At 43.7% G+C, this 23,446-nt stretch overlaps 1 protein-coding gene across 2 annotated transcripts in view; it reads right to left on the minus strand.

Moving 5' to 3' along the window:
* The window catches only part of RGS3 (regulator of G protein signaling 3), a 1,044,909-nt gene that overhangs the window by 282,650 nt on the left and 738,813 nt on the right, over positions 1–23,446 (minus strand). For both annotated transcript variants that reach the window (XM_053695840.1, XM_053695841.1), the window contains one exon: positions 14,400–14,443. In XM_053695840.1, the coding sequence (XP_053551815.1) occupies positions 14,400–14,443 (44 nt within the window). The remainder of the gene's footprint in view (positions 1–14,399; positions 14,444–23,446) is intronic.

The following is a 23,446-nucleotide window of genomic DNA, read 5'->3' on the forward strand; positions in this document are numbered from 1 at the left end:
AATGCACACCGGAGCTGGAACACCCAGGGTTACTGTAGGATGGTACAGAGAATGCACACCGGAGCTGGCACACCCAGGGTTACTGTAGGATGGTACAGAGAATGCACACCGGAGCTGGCACACCCAGGGTTACTGTAGGATGGTACAGAGAATGCACACCGGAGCTGGCACACCCAGGGTTACTGTAGGATGGTACAGAGAATGCACACCGGAGCTGGCACACCCAGGGTTACTGTAGGATGGTACAGAGAAAGCACACCGGAGCTGGCACACCCAGGGTTACTGTAGGATGGTACAGAGAATGCACACCGGAGCTGGCACACCCAGGGTTACTGTAGGATGGTACAGAGAATGCACACCAGAGCTGGCACACCCAGGGTTACTGTAGGATGGTACAGAGAATGCACACCAGAGCTGGCACACCCAGGGTTACTGTAGGATGGTACAGAGAATGCACACCGGAGCTGGCACACCCAGGGTTACTGTAGGATGGTACAGAGAATGCACACCGGAGCTGGCACACCCAGGGTTACTGTAGGATGGTACAGAGAATGCACACCGGAGCTGGCACACCCAGGGTTACTGTAGGATGGTACAGAGAATGCACACCGGAGCTGGCACACTCAGGGGTTACTGTAGGATGGTACAGAGAATGCACACCGGAGCTGGTACACTCAGGGGGTTAATAAAGGATGGTACAGAGAATGCACACCGGAGCTGGCACTATAATAGTTCTATATAGTACATAAGATGTTTAGTTATCCCCTATTAATAGGGAACAGGGTTTAAAAACAAATTATGCTTACCTGATAATTTTCTTTTCTTCAGATGGAAAGAGTCCACAGCTGCATTCATTATTTTTGGGAATTCAGAACTTGAGAAGACACCCCAGCCAAAGGCTTAAATACCCATAACACTTCCCCAATCCCCCAGTCATTCTGCCGAGGGACAAGGAACAGTAAGAGAAATATCAGGGTGAAAAAGATGCCAGAAGAACAAAAATGACACCCCACAGAAAAATACGGGTGGGAAGACCCTTTCCGTCTGAAGAAAAGAAAATTATCAGGTTAGCATAATTTATGTTTTTCTTCATAAATGGAAAGAGTCCACAGCTGCATTCATTACTTTTGGGAAAACAATACCCAAGCTATAGAGGACACTGAATGCAAAGACGGGAGGGTACAAAGAGGCTGCCCATTCTGAGGACACCAGGCCTGAAAACCCCTACCCAAACAAAAACCAGCTTCGTCCAAAGCCAAGAAAAAAAAAGGAAAAAGGAAAAGGCCCAAGGACACCGACTCGCAGAAGTCCATAACCTTGCTAGAGACCGCAGGACCTAGACTCGACTGAGCCAAACAAGCCTCCGAAGAGACACTGTCCTCCGACAGTCAGTCCCACAACAACACACCCCTTACTAGAGAAAGGGCTACAACACTGATTCTGCCAAAAAGGATACGGAAAAGACATCCATAAAGGACTCCAGAGAATCACAAAGTAGGGCCCAAATGAGCCCCAAGGAAACAAAGTTAAAACACCGAAAACCAGGGCCAAGCTAACAAGAACCCAACCATCAGTCTGCACAGCATCCAAGGGTTCAAGAATCTTGGAGTCTGAACAGAGAAGAGAATATTCCCTAAGTAGAGTGTATACACACCCTAGAGACACCTGAAGACAAAGGTCTCCAAAAACCGCTGAAAAGCAGCTCAGAATATCTAAATATTCTGAAACCCTAAGCCTCGCGCTCCAAGCTCATATAGGCGAACATCTGACGTCAACACCTGAAGAGGTTAAACACTGCACTCTACCCTCATCTTAAGACGACTCCCAAGATGCAGCCAAACCTTCCCACAAGATATGAACGTGGAAGATAAACAGAGCCCCCTAAGGAAGGCTCACCAAAAACTTGCATAACCCGAGTACTAAATTAGCAGAGCAAACAGATCTCAGATCCTGCTCCAAGCACCAGACCAGCCCAGCTATAGGCATGTCTGATAGACAAGGGGAACAAGGAGATCCCAGCCCCCTGGGAAATGGAAAATGGAGAGGAGCTCAACCCCTCCAACAGAGCTCGGGTGCCAACCCAACCAGAATTAAGGGCACTCCAACGGAGAACCCCCTAAGACTTGGTATAGAAAAAGTGCAAATAGACCCCTTTAGGAAGTCCTGGCACAATACCGCTGTCATTGACAACAGGGAGACAAACCTCCAACAGTCGGAACAGAACAAGCCACAGAGCCGCAGTAAGCTGCCCCCATGCATAACAGCAATAAAAGTTACTTGCTCCGACCCACTGCACGCAGGGCAGGAAAACAACCCTCCAGAGAGAGGAAAACCCCCCACCTCCGAGCACCACAGCTGGTACTGTGGTAGTCCAACCCCCCCCAAAGTGTGGGAACGGTCAAAAACAGCGCCCATGCCCACAATGACATGAGGAAGCCGTAGCCTGAATCAAAGTCCAGGACCGAATGATGAATCATCCAGACACAACTGTTGATTGCAACAGAGAAAAGCTCCCTCACAAAAAAGGGAAGCACATTCTGCCCGTAAGGGCAAACAGTCCCCCACTGAAAACACTGGGTCGTCCCGAACCATTCCAACAGGATCATAAAATCTCCAGACCTTCTAAGAAGAATCCGAGACAAGAACCCTGTCCTGAACAGTCCACCGGAACATAAGTTTCCAGACATCCAAAAAAGGATCAGGACAAGAACCTGGACAAGGGACCCAAGGCCGTTCTAAAATAACTGTACCCCCAGGGGAGCACAAAACACCCCCCGTCTGAAGCAGAGCAGACATCACAGGACTCACTCGTAAAATTCCAAGCCCAAAAGGGAAGAGAACACCCCTAGTAGGAGACAAACTCCCTACCAAAAGGGAGCAAGGCAATGACAAAGTCACACAGCCACTCTAGAGCCCCAGGCATAATGGACAACACTCCCAAAGTCGAAGACTAAGGAAATATTTAGGAGAACAAAGTCACTCAAAAAAAAAAAAAAAAAATTCAGAAACAGACAAGTCTACACAATCCTCTCAGATTATCGGCCACAACCAAGAGAGAGGAATTCAAAGCATCCCAAGCCCTGGTGAAAGAACCAAAGCGAAAGCTAAAAGTGGATAGAAGGAGACAACACAGTCTATCGTCCCCAATGTGTAAACGACTAACTCCCGGAAGTGGCAAGAGCCACAAGGCTCAACTTCCTAACTTAAACGGCCAAAAATCGTCAAGAAAAGCAGGACATAGTCCAGACAGCCTCGACTCAAAGGAAGAGAAACATAAACAGGGAACAAATCCTAAAAGGACAAACCTAAGGAAGTCTCGGAAGGCAAGTCCACCAGGAACTGGCAGAATGAAGGACCTAATATCCTCCGAACCGCAAACCCTCTACGGGGAGGAGGGTACTCTAGTTCCCACAGAGATCGGGAACCAACTGGAATGTCGCAGCAGATTTCAACGGAGCCCCGGCTGACTAAAATTAAAAAGGCCAATGAGGACTGAATACATTCCCCCATGCCCTAAAGCAAACCAAGGACCATCGTGTCTAACAGATGCTTCCGTTACTTTTGTACTGTGAGAGGACTGCAGGCCAGCCTCCTCCCCACCGACTATAGACCCTGGAACTTGAGGGGATTCTATGATTTGGGAGGCGGATGTCCAGTGTACATTTGGAGTACTTTTACCCTGGATTCAGGTTTACCCCATTTCCATGAATTCCCAGAGACTCTGACAACTGGAGGGCCCTGAAATAGAGTTTTGGTTCCTGTGTTTGTTGTAGTATAAGATGACAGCCCAATCCAGCATTGCCTGCCCCCCTCCCAGACTCAGAATGTTTGAGCTGATTGCAACCTCCTGCTCTAATGCTGGGACCTCCTGCACTTATGTGTCTGCATATCTAGTCTAGGTGTAAAGTGTCTTATTGTGCGAGTCATCTATTGTCCTTTTGTAAGTCAGGATGTGATTAGAATCTTGTTTAACTAACCATTGTCTGATGCTTGTCTCATTGTATAATATTTGTTTCTATTGATTATGTGGTGACTAACCCCCTTTGTTGGAAATGTATAAAAGCTTTGTTTTCTGTGCAATAAAGCAGTTCCTATTTTGATCCTCAAGCATTTAGTCTCTAATGTTCTTGGGGGTAGCTATAACAACTTGCAGTGGCCGTTATTCTAATAGCGGCTAGTATCCAGTGGAGGTTCATGGGTTGGCGTTTGGTGGGAGGAAGCTTACTTTAGCGGGTATACCCAGTCTGGGGTACCGAGAGCCACTACAATTGACTGGCAGACGTGGAATCTGCTTCTTCCTTACGGAGCAGTTCCAAACCACCAGTGGGACCTCAATGGAAAAGGAGGCTGAATTCCAGTGGAGATTGCAGGTAGCTCTGGCCCAGTTTGATGGCCCTGTCTTGGCAGAGGGGCAAACTAGCCTGGAAGGATATGGTTTGACTGAAAATCTGGTAGGAACAGGACAACCAGGGGAAGTCACTTCCTACTCCAGAGCAGCAATACTGGCTCCAAATGGATTTACGAATGCCGTTCCTGGGAAAGCAAACTCGGGAGGAATGGATAGCCGAATTGGACGGATTGGTCCAGACAGGGATGGAGGTGGACGAAGGGTACCGGGCACTGCAGTGGTATGTGGCCCAGGTGTGTCCGGAGATGGAGACGGATGATCCTACAGAGGGCTATGACTATGGCGACCCTGGATTGCTATTTGAAAGTCTCACACAGGGCCCCCACTGCAGGAGTATGGCAGAGTGGCGTCAGGAGGACATACTGGAACACCGAGAGCTGAGGCTGAACCTTACAGAAGTACCCAAGACTCAGAATGTTTGAGAGGATTGCAACCTCCTGCTCTAATGCTGGGACCTCCTGCTGTTATGTGTCTGCATATCTAGTCTAGGTGTAAAGTGTCTTTCTGTTATTGTGTGAGTCATCTATTGTCCTTTTGTAAGTCAGGATGTGATTAGAATCTTGTTTAACTTACCATTGTCTGATGTTTGTCTCATGGTATAATATTTGTTTCTATTGATTATGTGGCGACTAACCCCCTTTTTTTGAAATGTATAAAAGCTGTGTTTTCTGTGCAATAAAGCAGTTTCTATTTTGATCATCAAGCATTCAGTCTCTTCAGTTCTTGGGGGTAGCTATAACATCTTGCAGCGGTCGCTATTCTAATAGCGGCTGGTATCCAATGGAGGTTCATGGGTTGGCGTTTGGTGGGAGGAAGCTGACTTTAGCGGGTATACCAAGTCTGGGGTACCGACTCTTAGATGCTAGCTGTAACTTGAAATGGAGAACAAGGAAAACAACCCATTAGTGGTGAGAACCACTCTGTGCCACAGCCGGACCAGCCAGGCACAATGGGCGCCACGTGTTTGATATAGACCTCAAGACAGAAGGATCTGTACCAGCCTAAAGCAAAGGACACCCAGGACTGTCAAAGGCCAGACAAGTCACCCCCTAGAAGGGAGAGATAAACAAACAGACAAACCTAGGACGAAAACATGTCCTCACTCTTGAAGAAAACCTCCATAGAGATAACAGAGCGACCACAAATCGCGAGTATCCATTCCAGAGAAGAAATTTCCAAATGAAATATAATAACAAACATGAGCTTTAAAATTAAATAAAATCCATCTTAACCGGATTAACGTAAAAGATAGGGCAACCCGCAGGTTATCGCCCAGGAAGAACGGACACCCCCGCAGGACCAGCCTAACAGGGATTCGATACGTCCAAGCTCAGAACTGGAAAAGGATACTCAAATAAAAGAAGACCATAAGAAGATTACTTCATCCCCTTATGTCTAATTGTGCATGCCATTTGAAGAGGAAGACTGAGAATCCACCAACCCGTTAAGAGTGGGATCCTCCAACAGCGCCAAAACGTGCCTCAGTAGAACACAAAAGCGCGCCAGTCTATAACGAAAGGGAAAATTTACCTCAGCCGGGGCAATAAGGACCCTGGCCCCGAAGGTTGCCCACCTGAAGCCTCAGGGGCAGTCGCTCCTCCAGAAGGCTGAACTGGACCAAGCGATCCCACGCCTGACGAGCCCTGGTTAACAGAACACGGACAATATTGTAAACACACTCCTGGGAGCTGTAAATGCGCCAGCGACAAGGATATGGCCATGCGGAACCGTGCTGTAACCTCTGGAGGAAACAAGCCACCTTCCAGAGAAGGATAAGCAGCATTTGGGTCAAATGCATGCTAAGGAAAGGTTGTAGGGAACGCGCCTCTCGAGAAACAGAATCCTCAGAGGTGGATGGCTCAGTGGACCCCTGAATCCCTGATCCCGAGCACTCTAAAATGGCATTCGGAACATAACTGATGGGCATGTAGCAACCGGGCAAATTCATATTCTTCGCAAGAAGTAGAATCTGAATCAGAGACATCCGTCTCCAAAAAATCAGGATCCTCCATAACTGGGATACTGAAAAAAAAATAGACCAATAAGAAAAATATCAATGGCACCTTACACCCCCAATGGCTGGGGCACTCACCACCTCCTAGGACCCAGACACCAGTGAACCAGAAATTTTTCCATTGCCACACAGTCAGGAATGCGGAAATGGAGAGCAAAAATGTAACCACGCCCAGTCACAAGGTGTACTAGGCGGTCCATGAAAAAAGCGCACCAGACCGTAAAGGCCGAGTCACTTGCCATAGGCCGTTATGCTCCAAAAAGCCCTGAACCTAAGAGCCACTACACATTAGCAGACAGAATCACAAACATGATTAAAGACCCCCTGTTCAATAACCCCCCTCAGGAGATATTAACCCTTGATTCCAAGACACAAAGGCGCCTCACTGAGACTCTGTGTTAAAGTTAGCCCCGAAAGGTTGTAGCCCCTCTCGGATAAACAGTTGAATTACAGTATGAAGAAAGAAAAATTAAACAATCTTACAGGAATCTACACCGTGGAACAGGAACACGGCCCTTCAAGTGTGACAGATAGTAGCATCCTGACCTGGACTTGAGAGAATAAAGCTGGCAGTGAAACTCGTCAACCCTGATTTCTGGTGGAGCTGTTAACATGAGTCGGGATGGTTTTGCAGAAAAACTCATCCTGCATCTCCGGACTTTTTCATCCAGGCTCTCACCGAGAGGCTGACAGGACTACTTAAAACTCCAGTTCCATTCCGAAGAGTACTACCCTCCATAAGAGACTATCTAAACTTCTGACACTTCTCTGCCAACCTCCTGGGACAAAAGGCAAAGAATGACTGGGGGATGGGGGAAGTGGGAGGGGTATTTAAGCATTTGGCTGGGGTGTCTTTGCCTCCTCCTGGTGGACAGGTTCTGAATTCCCAAAAGTAATGAATGCAGCTGTGGGCTCTTTCCTTTATGAAGAAAATAATGTATTTTGTTTGCAATGCATGCTTGAGAACCTGTGAAAGAAGGACATGTGGTCTAATCTATAAATCGATGTTCTTTGTATATTAAGCACACAATCTTATCACTAATACTTTCAGGGCTGTGCATACTGTAATAATTCAGCAGTAAGTTTTATGTGAGGTTAAACCCTAGACTATGTGTCTCTGTGTGCCATGGAAATAGATGGTATGATCAATTCATCTTTCAACTTGTATGGCTAATATAAAACCATTTTTAAACCCCTGCGAATAGTAGAAAATGTATTTTACTGGAGTGACACCTAGTGGTCACATTTAATTGGGCGGTTTAACAATGAAAAAGGGGTCTTGTCGAGAGAGACAGAGAGAAAATGAGAAAGAGAGAGAGTGAGAAAGAAAGAGTAAGAGAGAGTGAGAGAGAGGGAGAGTAAGAAAGAGAGAGAGTGCGAGAGAGAGAGAGAGAGAGAGAGAGAGAGGAGAGAGAGAAAGAAAGAAAGAGAGAGAACGAAAGAGAGAGAAAGAAAGAGAAAGAAATAAGACAGCCTAAGTAATATGGTTAAAAATAGATAAGTCAAATTAAATCAGTTGTTCAGCCACATGTATGCCATCAGTAAGGCAGTTCTTAAAAGGACATTAACACTTTAGGATGGTAATATAAAATTAATATATAAGACAAACTCTACAACATACTTTCAATATTTATTTTGTCTCTTTTCTTGTAATTCAATTCTGAAATTGTGAGCTTTTCAGTTCCTGTTAGAAGTGAAAGTGCAGAACACTGTTATATTCCACACAGCGATTGGCTGCACACTCTAGTGACTTATTTATAACTGTCTCTAATTGGCCAAAGGAGAGAAGGTAATCTAAGTTACAACGTGGCAGCTTCCATTGTTTTATAGACACCAAAACTTTACTTATTTTGTTAGTATTTAAACAACTAATGAAACTATAAAAAATACATCTAGATGTTATTTTCAGACTAATCTTCTTTGAATGCATCATTCTATCTAGCATTTATTTAGTGTTTAATGTCCCTTTAATGTTACAAGATACATGAGAAATGCAGCTCCTAACAGCTATTATCAGAGGTAAGCTAAACCGATCCCAATGGGGCATATTTAACAATGTGTGAGCAGACATGATACCAAATAGCGTATCATGTCCGCTGCCCATCGATAAATGTAGACAGCATACGCTGTTGGCATTTATCATTGCACAAGCAGTTCTTGTGAACTACTGGTGCAATGCCGCCCCTGCAGATTCGCGGCCAATTGGCCGCTAGCAGAGGGTGTCAATGAACCCGATCAAATTCGATTGGGTTGATTTCTGTCCGCAGCCTCAGAGCGGGCAGACAAGTTATGGAGCAGCGATCATTAGACCGCTGCTTCATAACTTCTTGATAAGTTCTGTTTCCGGCAAGCCTGAAGGCTCACTGGAAACAAGGGGCCTCAAGCTCTACAAGGAGATGATAAATATGCCCCAATAACTCTTCTTTACTTCATACAAAACAAAGGAAAAATCCATTCTTAACTTTAAAAGTAGTTTGACTGCTCATAAGGCAGCCATAACTAAGCTAATCAGAAGAGAATTCTCCTGCTAAACCAAAGCCAGACTCCATCCTAACAGCATAAGCCACATAAACAGGGAATGGATAGTCTGAAAGATCTACCAGAAACCTACAAATATTTAATAGATCTGCTTCTTCTTTTCTAATCACAGGACTTTAGACTCAGGAAAGTAGAAGAATATTACTTTGCAATCCAGAGAGTAGGACCTTCATAAGGGTACAAACTATAGGAGAGGCTATCAGCAGGAAACCCAGATAAAGGAATTTCATTTCCAAGATTTGAGATTCCTGTGGCACAATATGCTAAAAAATAGATAAAAATGCAGAATTGAGCAGATTATTAATGGAAAAGGCACTGATCCGTCCTTCCTTATAAAACAAATGTTACGGGACGTGCAACTGATCTAATTATAAAACTTGTACATTTTTAAATATTAATTAGCAATAAATTATTTTAGAGACTGACAAAGTAAAAGCTTACATATTAAAATGAATTTGTAACCCTTTATAATCCATCAATAACATTATCCGCCTGTAAAGTTTTAAGTCCTTTGTGTCAATCACGAGAAATGTCATTTATATGTACACTGTTTGTTTAAAACAAATAAAAAATGCTTCTAATATTTAAAAAAACGTAAGTAAAAGCTGTTTAAAAATGCTTCTATATATGAACAGATTATAGAAATATGTAATGGAGATAAAGTCACTTATTTACTAGCATTCAGTATTGACAAAGAATAACCTTTAAAAGGGGAAGGTAAAGTAAAAATTAAAGGGACAGTCTACTCCACAATTTTATTGTTTAAAAAGATGTTGATTCATAAATAACGCCACGGGTATGAGCACAATGTTATCTATATGGCAACCATGAACTAGCACTGTCCAGCTATGAAAGCTAATAAAATGCACTGAGATAAGAAAGTTTCATTTTGCCTAGACTGTCCCTTTATTTAAAGGAATAGTAAAGTCAAAATTAAACTCGCCTGATTTATATAGAGCATGTCATTTTAAGACACTTTTTAATTCTCTTCTATTTTCAAATGTTTTTTGTTCTCTTAGTATACCTTGTTGAAAAAGAATACACACACATCATACACCAGTGGGAGCTGCTGCTGATTGGTGCCTGCACACATTTGTTTCTTGTGATTGGCTAACTAGATATGTTCAGCTAGCTGCAAGTAGTGTAATGCTGTTCCTTCACCAATGAATAACAAGAGAATGAAACAAATTTGATAATAGAAATACATTTGAAAGTTGTTTAACCCCTTGAGTGCCAATGGTGGCTCTGAGCTGTCACAGAGTTTCTCACTCTGGTGCTAATGATGGCTCAGAGCCGTCGCTAGCACTCTCCCACCTTGAGGGAAATCTGGGGGCTCCCACCCGCTCCTACCCCGGCGATCAGTGCTGCATAGTGACAGGCATCGCAGGGGCTTCACGTTATGTGCGGTGACGTCATACGCAATAATGTGATGATGTCACTGCACAACTTTATTTATACTTAATGTTAATTATAGGAGCAGGGGGCATGCTGCTTAGAAGCCTTTATCTCAGGCATCTAAGCAGCTACAGACCCCCAAGACCCAGTGTTGTAAAGGTAATCGCCTAACCTTTCCGACAGTGTAAGTCTTGGGGATCTGGAATTTAAAAAAAAAAAAAAAAAAAAAAAAAAAAAAAAACCTTAAGTTTTTATGATTCGGATAGAGCATGTGATTTTAAACAACTCTCCAATTTATTTCTGTTTTCTAATTTGCTTTGTTCTCTTGGTATGCTTTGTTGAAAAGCATACCTAAGTGGGCTCAGGAGAAGCAATGTACTAGTGAGCACTAGCTGCTGATTGGTGGCAGCACATATGCCTCACCTGATGTGTACAGCTGGCCCCCCAGCAGTTCATTGCAGATCTGGGGCCAACAAATTTAAATGCAGTGGAAAACAATGATATCCAAGCACATTAGAGCATTGTCATTGGCTCAGATATACCCAGCTAGCTCCCAGTATTGTATGGCTGCACATTCAACAAAGGATACTAAGAGAATGCAGCAAATTTGATAACAGAAGTTGAATGGAAATGTGGTTAAAACTGTAGGCTCTATTTGAATCATGAAAGAAAAATGTTGGGGTTTATGTCCCTTTAAGGTTTAGTGTTTTGGCATTTTGAGGCTATAAAAATGTGGAGTAGAGTTTATTAGCTGTTATGTAGACTGACTACGAGAGAGAAAGAGCAAGAGAGAGCGAGCGTTAGAGAGTGTGAGAGAGCCCGAGAGAGAGCGAAAGAGAGAGCGAGAGTGCGAGAGATTGTTAGAGAGTGTGAGAGCGCGAGAGAAAGATAGTGAGAGCGCGAGAGAGAGAGCGCGCGCGAGAGAAAGTGCGAGAGAGAGAGTGCGAGAGAGTGAGAGAGAGAGTGCGAGAGAGTGAGAGAGAGAGTGCGAGAGAGTGAGAGAGAGAGTGCGAGAGAGAGAGAGAGAGAGAGAGAGAGAGCGAGTGAGAGAGTGAGCGAGCGTGAACGAAAGTGTGAGAGAGAGCGAGCGTGAGAGAAAGTGTGAGAGAGAGCGAGCGTGAGAGCGAGAGTGTGAGAGAGAGTGTGTGAGTGAGTGTGTGTGAGAGAGAGAGTGAGTGTGAGTGTAAGCGCTGCAGAATCTGTTGGCACTTTACAAATGATAATAAAAATAAAGTGAGAATGTGAGCAAGAGAGTGTGGGCGCGAAAGGTTGTGAGAGAGAGAGAGAGAGATCGATCAATGCTCAACCAGGAAACAAGCAAAGGATAACCCCTTAAGAACCAATGACGGAATTATTCTGTCCTGAAACAATTGATCAAACTGAAGCTGTGTCCGTAAGGGGTTAATACTGTACCTTTCATTTTGGGCTTAAAAAGGGGGGGGGGGGGTGACTAGACATGGAACAATCTATTAAATAATTATTTTGTTTTCTGGCTGATAGTGTCTATCTTTTTTATATATGCAGAATATGGCACTTGGGGACAAGTCTAACGTTTATGTGGCCATTATGGATCTGTAACCTAGTGCGCAAAGAAAGATAAACCTTATGGCCACCAAATACCAGAGCATACATATGGGGTTAGTTAAAGCGAAATTGACGGCTGTTTTACAGCTGGACTAATTAACTGCAGTTAAAAGCTCATTTTGGGCAAACACAGGTTTCTCTTGTGGTGGGGCCGGCTATCTATAGAACATGTTTATACTTCTATTTTATATGGGAAACTAAAATGTTATGTTAAAGATTCATTTTTTACTTTACTGAAAATAACGAAGTGCATGTTTGTGCATAACTAGACGACAAAAAAAACATTACTACTACCTACTGGATAACAAAGTCTCGGTACTAATGTGATTTTGGTCAATTCTGTATTTATGCACAAATGTTCCACAAGATGGCAGCAGCTGATTCAATAAAACAAAGAATTTTATGAATGGTTTAAGGGCATTTCCAACACAGGACAGAAAAGAAAGGCTTTGTTTCTTATATGATTGCCTGTTATTGTTTTGTAGCTGTTCAGACAAAAGGTCAAACAGTACAATAATCTGACACATCCTGTACCTCGCAATCATACTCTCCCCTATACTTCCACAAACTAACAGGACTCGCTGCCTTCTACCAGCAGGGGGCATAGCATCCCACCCTAAAGGTTTGGTTTGAAACTTTTCAGATAACTTTTATCTATACATACAGTATACACAATTCTAATAATGACCCTGCTGTGCTCATGATCATCAGAGGGAGGAGGAGCAAGAGAGGTGAAGTGCAAGAGATAGTGCAGCCTATTTGAAGGGGTGTTCCGCAGCTGCTTTGAATACAACCAACTCTTGCAATCTAGAAGCCCTTACTAAAGCACAAATACAACATCTCATGTGTCTGCTAAAAAGGCAGTATGTGGCTGTGTATGTATCTTACAAAACAAATATAAAACCAATGAATTGCATATGGCACAAAAATATGACTAAGAAAGCAGCCTTAGAGTTAAACAAACAAGCGATGTGATCAACATATTTAAGGTTTGCCACAAAGCTAATTGTGTATACAAATACAGCAACTCAAATTGTTGGTCACAGAATCTAAAAATTTAAATTAAAGGGATAGTCAACTCCAAAATTGTTATTGTTTAAAAAGATAGATAATCCCTTTATTACCCAGTCCTCAGTTTTACATAACCAACACAGTTATAATAATATACTTTTTACCTCTGTGATTACCTTGTATCTAAGCCTCTGCAAACTGCTCCTTATCTCAGTTATATTAATATACTTTTTACCTCTGTGATTACCTTGTACCTAAGCCTCTGCAGACTGCTCCTTATCTCAGTTATATTAATATACTTTTTACCTCTGTGTGATTACCTTGTATCTAAGCCTCTGCAGACTGCTCCTTATCTCAGTTATATTAATATACTTTTTACCTCTGTGATTACCTTGTATCTAAGCCTCTGCAAACTGCTCCTTATCTCAGTTATATTAATATACTTTTTACCTCTGTGATTACCTTGTACCTAAGCCTCTGCAGACTGCCCCTTATCTCAGTTATATTAATATACTTTTTACCTCTGTGATTACCTTGTATCTAAGCCTCTGCAGACTGCTCCTTATCTCAGTTATATTAATATACTTTTTACCTCTGTGATTACCTTGTATCTAAGCCTCTGCAAACTGCTCCTTATCTCAGTTATATTAATATACTTTTTACCTCTGTGATTACCTTGTACCTAAGCCTCTGCAGACTGCTCCTAATCTCAGTTATATTAATATACTTTTTACCTCTGTGATTACCTTGTATCTAAGCCTCTGCAGACTGCTCCTTATCTCAGTTATATTAATGTACTTTTTACCTCTGTGATTACCTTGTATCTAAGCCTCTGCAGACTGCTCCTTATCTCAGTTATATTAATGTACTTTTTACCTCTGTGATTACCTTGTATCTAAGCCTCTGCAGACTGCTCCTTATCTCAGTTATATTAATGTACTTTTTACCTCTGTGATTACCCTGTATCTAAGCCTCTGCAGACTGCTCCTTATCTCAGTTATATTAATATACTTTTTACCTCTGTGATTACCTTGTATCTAAGCTTCTGCAGACTGCCCCCTGATCACATGACTTATTTATTACTTATCAATTTGTATTTTAGCCAATTAGTGAAGTGTTGTGCACAACTCCACGGGCGTGAGCACAATGTTATCCATATGGCCCACATGAACTAGCAGTCTCCTGTTGTGAAAAAGCTAATAAAAAAGCATGTGATAAGAGACTGTCTGTAGTGGCTTAGAAAATGGCAGACATTTAGAGGTTTAAATGTTATAAAGTATATTAATGTAATGATGGTTGTACAAAGCTGGGAAATGGGTAGTAAAGGCGTTATCTTTTTTTTTTTTTTTAAACAATTTGGTGTTGACTGTCCCTTTAAGGGAAAACCCCACCCCCAAAAAAACCCATAAATCTACAACAGAACAAAAACTTCTCTATAGTGCAACTTACCTCTGCTAAATAGATTATGCAGAATTTAAGATCTTCTGAAGAACCTGTGATAATAAAAACACGTATTAATGTGATGTTTCAGGTAATTAAGATACCCTAGAGAAAAAGACTGAAGTTTAATTAAAAAACAAAAAAGTGCACACTTCAGAGCTTATCCAGATATGCTCTTCAACAAAGGATACAAAAATCATAAGTAAATATAAATTGATTTGCATGCTGTCTGTCCCTTTATATTCTAAAAAATGCTATCGCCTTTTGGAAGAGCACATTGTAATAAATATTTTTTGAGTCAAATAACAAAATGTATGCTTACCTGATAAATTTCTTTCTTACCGGATATGGAGAGTCCACAATGTCATTCAGTTAGTAGTTGGAATATCACTCCTGGCCAGCAGGAGGCGGCAAAGAGCACCACAGCAAAGCTGTTAAGTGTCACTCCCCTACCCATAATCCCCAGTCATTTGACCGAAGGGAAATGGATAAATATAAATTATGCTTACCTGATAATTTCATTTCCATAGTGGGGAGGAGAGTCCACGGCTTCATTCATTACTTTTGTGAATTAAGAACCTGGCCACCAGGAGGAGGCAGACACACCCCAGCCTTAGGCTTAAAGGGACAGTCTAGTATAAATTAAACTTTCATTATTCAGATAGGACTTTTAATTTTAATCAAATTTCCAATTTACTTTTATCATCAAATTTGCTTTTTTCTCTTGGTATTCTTAGTTTAAACTAAACCTAGGTAGGCTCATATGCTAATTTCTAAGCCTTTGAGTGCCGCCTCTTATCACATGCTTTTTAAATCTCTTTTCAACACAAAGAGACAAAGTACACGTGGGCCATATAGATAACACTGTGTTCAGGCACAGGGGGTTATTTAAGATTTAGCACAAAACAATACTAAATGCAAGACAATAGATAATAAACAGTCACAGTCATGTGATCAGGGGGCTGGAAGAAGGTTCTTAGATACAAGATAATCACAGAGGTAAAAAGTATATTAATATAACTGTGTTGGTTATGCAAAACTGGGGAATGGGTAATTAAGGGATTATCTATCTTTTAAAACAATAACAGTTCTATGGTAGACTGACCCTTTAAATACCTCCCCCACTTCCCTCATCCCCCAGACATTCTGCCAAGGGAACAAGGAACAGTAGGAGAAATATCAGGGTATAAATGGTGCCAGAAGAATAATATTAATTTTAGGTCCGCCCACTGGAGCAACGGGCAGGAACCGTGGACTCTAAATTAAATTATCAGGTAAGCATAATTTATATTTTTCATCTAAAGGGGAGGAGAGTCCACGGCTTCAATCATTACTTGTGGGAACAAATACCCAAGATCTAGAGGACACAATGAAAAAAAATCTAATCTGAGGGCACCACAGCCTGTAAAACCTTTCTCCCAAAAACTGCTTCCGCCGAAGCAAAAATTTGTAAAATTTTGTAAAGGTGTGTAAGGAGGACCAGGTAGCTGCCTTACAAATCTGCTCCATAGATGCATCATTCTTGAAGGCCCAAGAAGCTGCCACAGGTCTAGTGGAATGAGCCGTGATCCTCTGAGGAGGCTTATGTCCCACTGACTCGTAGGCCAAGCGAATCATGCTCCTCAACCAAAAGGACAAAGAAGTTGAAGAGGCTTTCTGCCCCTTGCGCTTCCCTGAATACACCACAAAAGAGATGTAGACTGTCTGAAATCATTCTTAGCCTGAAGATAAAACTTCAAAGCTCAAATTATGAAGTAACCTCTCCTTAGGAGAAGAAGGGTTAGGACACAAAGAAGGAACAACCATTTCCTGATTGATGTCACTGGTAGACACAACCTTGGGAAGAAATCCCAAACCAGTGCGAAGAACAGCCTTAGCGTGAAAAAACAGATAAGGAGGCTCATATTGCAAGGCCGCCAACTCAGATACTCTGCGTGCCAATGCAACAGCCAACAAAAACAGAACCTTCCAAGAAAGTAACTTGTCAAGAGAGTGCATAGGTTCAAACGGAAGCCTCTGCAACACCTTCAAAACCAAGTTCAAGCTCCAGGGAGGAGCGGACTGTCTAAAAACAGGCCTGATTCTAGACAGAGCCTGAACAAAAGAATGAATATCAGGAAGCTCAGTAAGCATCTTGTGCAACAGAAATGATAAAGCCGAAATCTGTCCCTTCAGGGAACTGACGGCAAGCCCCTTCTCCAATCCATCCTGGAGAAAGGAGAGAATCCTGGATACCTAAACCTTGTGCCAAGGATATCCATACTTCTCACACCAGGACAAGCAAGTCCTCCACACCTTATGATAGATGCGACGAGTGACCGGCTTCCTGGCCTGAATGAGAGTATCAATCACTTTCTCAGAAAATCCTCTCTTAGCTAAGACTAAGCGTTCAATCTCCACGCAGTCAGCCTCAGAGAATCTAGATTTTGATGTTGAAAGGGACCCTGTACCAACAGATCCCTGCGACAGGGTAACCTCCATGGAGGAGACAATGACATCCCCATTAGATCCGCAAACCACGTCCTCGGCTACGACAGAGCAATCAGAATAGCTCAAGCTTGCTCCTGCTTGATGCGGGCCACTACTCGAGGTAGAAGTGGCAAAGGTGGAAAAACGTAAACTAGGTTAAACCCCCAAAAAAACGCTAAGGCATCTGTCAGCTCTGCCTGGGGATCCCTGGATCGCGACACGTATCTGGGTAGCTTGCAATTGAGTCTGGACACCATGAGATCTATCTCCGGCGTCCCCTGAGACAAATTTCCGCAAACACCTCAGGATTGAGGGACCATTCCCCTGGATGGAAGGATTGCCTGCTTAGAAAATCCGCTTCCCAGTTGTCCACACCCGGAATGAGGATTGTCGAGAGCAAGCAGCTGTGGGACTCTGCCCATTCCAATATCCGAGAAACCTCCCTCATTGCTAGGGAGCTTCTCGCCCCCTTAAAATGGTTGATGTAGGCCACAGAGGTAACGTTGTCTGTCTGGAACCTGATGAAGCTGAACGACCCCAGGAGAGGCCACGCCTTCAGAGCATTGTAGATCGCCCAAAGTTCCAGAATATTGATCGGGAGGAGGGACTCCTCTCAAGACCAATTTCCCTGTGCCATCCTGGCACCCCAAACAGCACCCCATCTTGCCAGAGTCGCGTCAGTGGTCACAATCTCCCAGAACGGTCTCAGGAAGAATGTCCCCTGACACAGTTGTTGCAGACAGATCCAGCAAGAAAGGGAACCCCTCGTCCGAACGTCCAGTGAAATCTGTTGGGATAGATCTGAATGATCGCCATTCCACTGTCTCAACATACACAACTGAAGAGGTCTGAGATGGAACCTTTGCGAAAGGAATGACATTGATGCTGGATACCATGAGCCCGATCACCTCCATACTCTGAGTCACAGAGGGACTGGAGGAGAACTAAAGGGCAAGAGAGGTGGACGCAATTTTCCTGCGTCACTGATCTGTGAGAAATATCTTCATGGATATATAATCTATTATCGTTCCCAGGAACTCCACCCTGTTGCTGGAAGTCAGGGAGCTCTTTCCCGAGTTTATCTTCTAACCATGAAATTGGAGTAACAAAAGAAGTGCCCTGGAGTGATCCTTTGCGAGACTGAACGACGGCGCCTGGACTAGGATGTCGTCTAGATAGGGCGCCCCAGCAATGCCTCTGGATCTGGCCACTGCAAGTAGTGCCCCCAGAACCTTCGTAAAGACTCTCGGGCCGTCGCCAGACCAAAGGGAAGGGTCACAAACCGGAAATGTTGGTCCAGAAATGCAAATCTCAGGAACCTGAAGTGATCCCTGTGGATCAGCACATGAAGGTAGGTATTCTTCAAGTCTATTGTCGTCATGAACTGACCCTCTTGAACTAGGGGCAGAATCGATCTGATCGTTTCCATTTTGAACGATGGAACAGCTAGAAATTTGTTTAAACATTTTAGGTCTAGAATCGGGCGGAACGTGCCCTCCTTTGTGACCACGAAAAGGTTTGTATAGTACCCTAGACCCCTTTCTGCTGGTGGTACTGGTACGATAACTCAGAGAAGAGAGATCCCTCACACATTCTAGAAAGGCTTCTCTCTTTTCTGGTCTGCAAGACAGATTTGACAGGAGGAATCTGCCCCTGGGCGGATGAGATCTGAACCCTATCCTGTATCCCTGGGCGACAACCTCCAGAACCCAAGGGTCTTGAACATCCTGTAACTAGGCCTCTGAGAAAAGAGATAATCTGCCCCCTACATGGTCCGGAGACCGGTCGGGGGCCGCTCCTTCATGCCGACTTTGTTTCGGAGGGCTTCTTGTTCCGCTTGGACTTATTCCAAGACTGAGCTGGTTTCCAAGTACCCTTGGACTGATCCGCTTTTGCGGCGGGCTGCTGGCGTTGGGCCTTGTCCGCACGAAAGGAACGAAAAGTAGATCCCTTAGGCTTAACCTTTTTATCCTGCGGTAGGAAAGCGCCCTTGACTCCCGTAACCGTGGATATGATCGAGGCCAATCCTGGACTGAACAGGATATTTCCCTGAAAGGTAAAGGATAGACGTCTGGACTTGGAGGTCATGTCCGCAGACCATGACTTTAACCACAGAGCCCTGCGGGCTAATACGGAAAAACCTGACACCTTTGCGTTAAGGCGAATAATTTGCATATTGGCATCACAAATAAAAGAATTAGCGACCCTCAAGGCCTTAATTTTCTCCTGTATCTCGTCGAGGGGAGACTCCCTCTCGATCATGTCAGACAGAGACTCGCACCAATATGTTGCAGCTCCGGCAACTGCAGCTACCGCCGCTGCTGGCTGAAAAACAAACCCTGTGTGTTGGAACATCTTTAACATGTTCTCCAACTTCTTATCTATGGGCTCTTTAAACGACGAACTATCCTCAAGAGGAATCTTCGTCTGCTTCGCGAGCGTAGAGATAGCACCATCCACCTTAGGGACAGTCCCCCATAGCTCGAGCTGAGAGTCTGGAACAGGGAACAGCTTCTTAAAGGAAGAAGGGGAAAAGGAAGAACCTAATTTCTCCCATTCATTCTTAATAATGTTAGCCATATTAACAGGAACCGGGAAGGTCTGAGGTACCACCCTGTCCTCATACACTTTATCAAGCTTAGAAATCGAAGGTTCCTCCGGTAGTTTCGGTCCCGGAACATACTTCAGCAAAAAGCACACATTTTCCATCCTAAACCTAAAGTCAGGCTCCTCTGCAGTGGGAGCTTTAGATGACATGGACTCAGACGAAGAAGGAACGTCCTCTGAAGAGTCGTCCTCGTTCTCGTGAGCGGATAATCTTTCCGAGATATCCGCTGGAGTATAAGACCCCTGGGCCGGATCACCATATTTTACCTTACGATTGGCAGAACGTGGGAAGGCACTTATCACCTTAGAGACCACCCTTTGCAGTTAGTCCGCAAAATCTGATGGCCAACGGATCACTACCGTAGGAGAAATAGACATGCCCTGTGGCGCTGCATGTGTACTCTGAGAAGCATGTAGGAAACGCACCTTACGGGACGGGGAGCCCTCAGAGGTGGACGGCTCATTAGTACTAGACATCCTTTTCTTTCGAGATGTTGTGACTTTATCAAGGCATGTGGAACATAGTTGTGCAGGCGGATCTACCAGAACCTACTCGCAATAAATACAGGTACTAGACTTAGTTAAAGAAGGAGTACCCTCTATCGCGTCAGAGTCCTCCATAGCTTGCGGCTTTAGTACGGACTACTTATAAATAAAAATAGCACCTTTATAACCTCCAATGGCCGGGGCACTCACCACCTCCTATGACCCGGACTACAGAAACCGTTACGTCTCCTGCGCCGCCGGTCAAGCAAGGAAGTTGATAGGCCCCACCCGACAGAAGGAATGCCTCGCAGGACCGCCCCTGCACTAGGGAGAAAACGCACCAAATCTGCCGTGCAAATACTCCCGAAAATTAAACTAAAGTTCACCCATTGCCAGAGCCACATCTCACACATTGCAGCAATGACACAACAAACAATATTATGCACAACCCCACCCCCCCCCAGTTCAATAATCCACCTACCAGGGATATTAATCCTTGATTCTATAAAGATAAGAGGTATCACATTGTGACCCTGTCTTCTGCATTATCATTATGTGTATAAAAAATGAAACAATCTTACCAGAATCTACGCCGTGGAACAGGAACATGGCCTCTCAAGTGTGACAGTGTAGTAGCCTCGCTCCTGACATGTACTTGAGTGTAGAAAGCAGGCAGCGAAACTCGTCAACGCTGATTGCTTATGGAGCTGTTAATCTGAGTTGGGATGGTTTCGCAGAAAGACTCTCCCTGCATCTCCGGACTCTAACTTTCACCTAAGCGCTCACTGAGAGGCTGACAGGACTACATAAAACTCCAGTCCCATTCCGAAGAGTACTACCCTCCATAAGAGACTACTACGAATCTTCCAATACTTCTCTGCCAACCTCCTATGACGAAAAGGCAAAGAATGAATGGGGGATGAGGGAAGTGGGGGAGGTATTTAAGCCTTTGGCTGGGGTGTCTTTGCCTCCTCCTGGTGGCCAGGTTCTTAATTCCCACAAGTAATAAATGAAGCCATTAACTCTCCTCCCCTTTAGATGGAAAGGAATAACACAAAGGTGTGCCTGAGGTTTAGCCAAAAATAACTGTCTTAATAAAGGGTGGGGTCGTGGACTCTCCATATCCGGAAAGAAAGAAATTTATCAGGTAAGCATAAATTTGTTTTTCTTTCCTAAGATATGGAGAGTCCACAACGTCATTCAATTACTAGGGGGAACCAATACCAAAGCTAGAGGACACAGAATGAACAGGGAGGGAGAACAAGACAGGTAGACCTAAACAGAAGGCACCACCGCTTGAAGAACCTTTCTCCCAAAAGAGGCCTCAGCTGAGGCAAAAGTATCAAATTATAAAATTTGGAAAAAGTATGCAGAGAGGACAAACCTTGCAAATCTGTTCCACAGAAGCTTCATTTTTGAAAGCCCAAGAAGAGGAGACAGCCCTAGTGGAATGAGCTGTAATTCTCTCAGGAGGCTGCTGTGCAGCAGTCTCATAAGCAAAACAAATCATACTTCTCAACCAGAGGGAAAGAGAAGTAGAAATAGCCTTCTGACCCTTACGCTTTCCTGAGAAACAAACAAACAGGGCAGAAGACTGGCGAAAATCCTTAGTTGCCTGTAGGTAGAATTTTAGAGCACGCACAACATCCAAGTTGTGCAAGAGACGTTCTTTATGAGAAGAAGGATTGGGACAGAGAGAAGGGACAACAATTTCCTGATTAATATTTCTATCCGAAACCACTTTAGGAAGAAACCCCAATTAAGTACGAAAAGTACTGCAAAGCTGAAAGTTCCGAAACTCTCAGAGCAGAAGAGATAGCAATAATAAACAAAACCTTCCAACATAGCAACTATCTATGAAATGCATTGGCTCAAATGGAGCCTGCTACAACACTTTAAGAACAAGATTAAGGCTCCAAGGAGAAGCAACAGGTTTAAATACAGGCCTTATTCTGACCAGGGCCTGACAAAAAAAAAAGATTGGCACATGCGCCAGACGTTTATGTAACAAAAACAGAATTAATGCTTACCTGATAAATTACTTTCTCCAACGGTGTGTCCGGTCCACGGCGTCATCCTTACTTGTGGGATATTCTCTTCCCCAACAGGAAATGGCAAAGAGCCCAGCAAAGCTGGTCACATGATCCCTCCTAGGCTCCGCCTACCCCAGTCATTCGACCGACGGACAGGAGGAAATATGCATAGGAGAAACCATATGATACCGTGGTGACTGTAGTTAGAGAAAATAATTCATCAGACCTGATTAAAAAAACCAGGGCGGGCCGTGGACCGGACACACCGTTGGAGAAAGTAATTTATCAGGTAAGCATAAATTCTGTTTTCTCCAACATAGGTGTGTCCGGTCCACGGCGTCATCCTTACTTGTGGGAACCAATACCAAAGCTTTAGGACACGGATGAAGGGAGGGAGCAAATCAGGTCACCTAAACGGAAGGCACCACAGCTTGCAAAACCTTTCTCCCAAAAATAGCCTCCGAAGAAGCAAAAGTATCAAATTTGTAAAATTTTGCAAAAGTGTGCAGAGAAGACCAAGTCGCTGCCTTACATATCTGGTCAACAGAAGCCTCGTTCTTGAAGGCCCAAGTGGAAGCCACAGCCCTAGTGGAGTGAGCTGTGATTCTTTCAGGAGGCTGCCGTCCGGCAGTCTCATAAGCCAATCGGATAATGCTTTTAAGCCAAAAGGAAAGAGAGGTAGAAGTTGCTTTTTGACCTCTCCTTTTACCAGAATAAACAACAAACAAAGAAGATGTTTGTCTGAATTCTTTAGTAGCCTCTAAATAGAATTTTAGAGCACGGACTACGTCCAAATTGTGTAACAAACGTTCCTTCTTTGAAGCTGGATTCGGACACAAAGAAGGTACAACTATCTCCTGGTTAATATTTTTGTTGGAAACAACTTTCGGAAGAAAACCAGGCTTAGTACGCAAAACCACCTTATCTGCATGGAACACCAGATAGGGCGGAGAACACTGCAGAGCAGATAACTCTGAAACTCTTCTAGCAGAAGAAATTGCAACCAAAAACAAAACTTTCCAAGATAATAACTTAATATCTACGGAATGTAAGGGTTCAAACGGAACCCCTTGAAGAACTGAAAGAACTAGATTTAGACTCCAGGGAGGAGTCAAAGGTCTGTAAACAGGCTTGATTCTAACCAGAGCCTGAACAAATGCTTGAACATCTGGCACAGCTGCCAGCCTTTTGTGAAGTAAAACAGATAAAGCAGAGATCTGTCCCTTCAGAGAACTTGCAGATAATCCTTTCTCCAAACCTTCTTGTAGAAAGGATAGAATCTTAGGAATTTTTATCTTGTTCCATGGGAATCCTTTAGATTCACACCAACAGATATATTTTTTCCATATTTTATGGTAAATTTTTCTAGTTACAGGCTTTCTAGCCTGAATCAGAGTATCTATTACAGAATCTGAAAACCCACGCTTTGATAAAATCAAGCGTTCAATCTCCAAGCCGTCA

Source organism: Bombina bombina, chromosome 12 (assembly GCF_027579735.1).
Source record: "Bombina bombina isolate aBomBom1 chromosome 12, aBomBom1.pri, whole genome shotgun sequence".
Classification (NCBI taxonomy): Eukaryota; Metazoa; Chordata; class Amphibia; order Anura; family Bombinatoridae; genus Bombina; species Bombina bombina.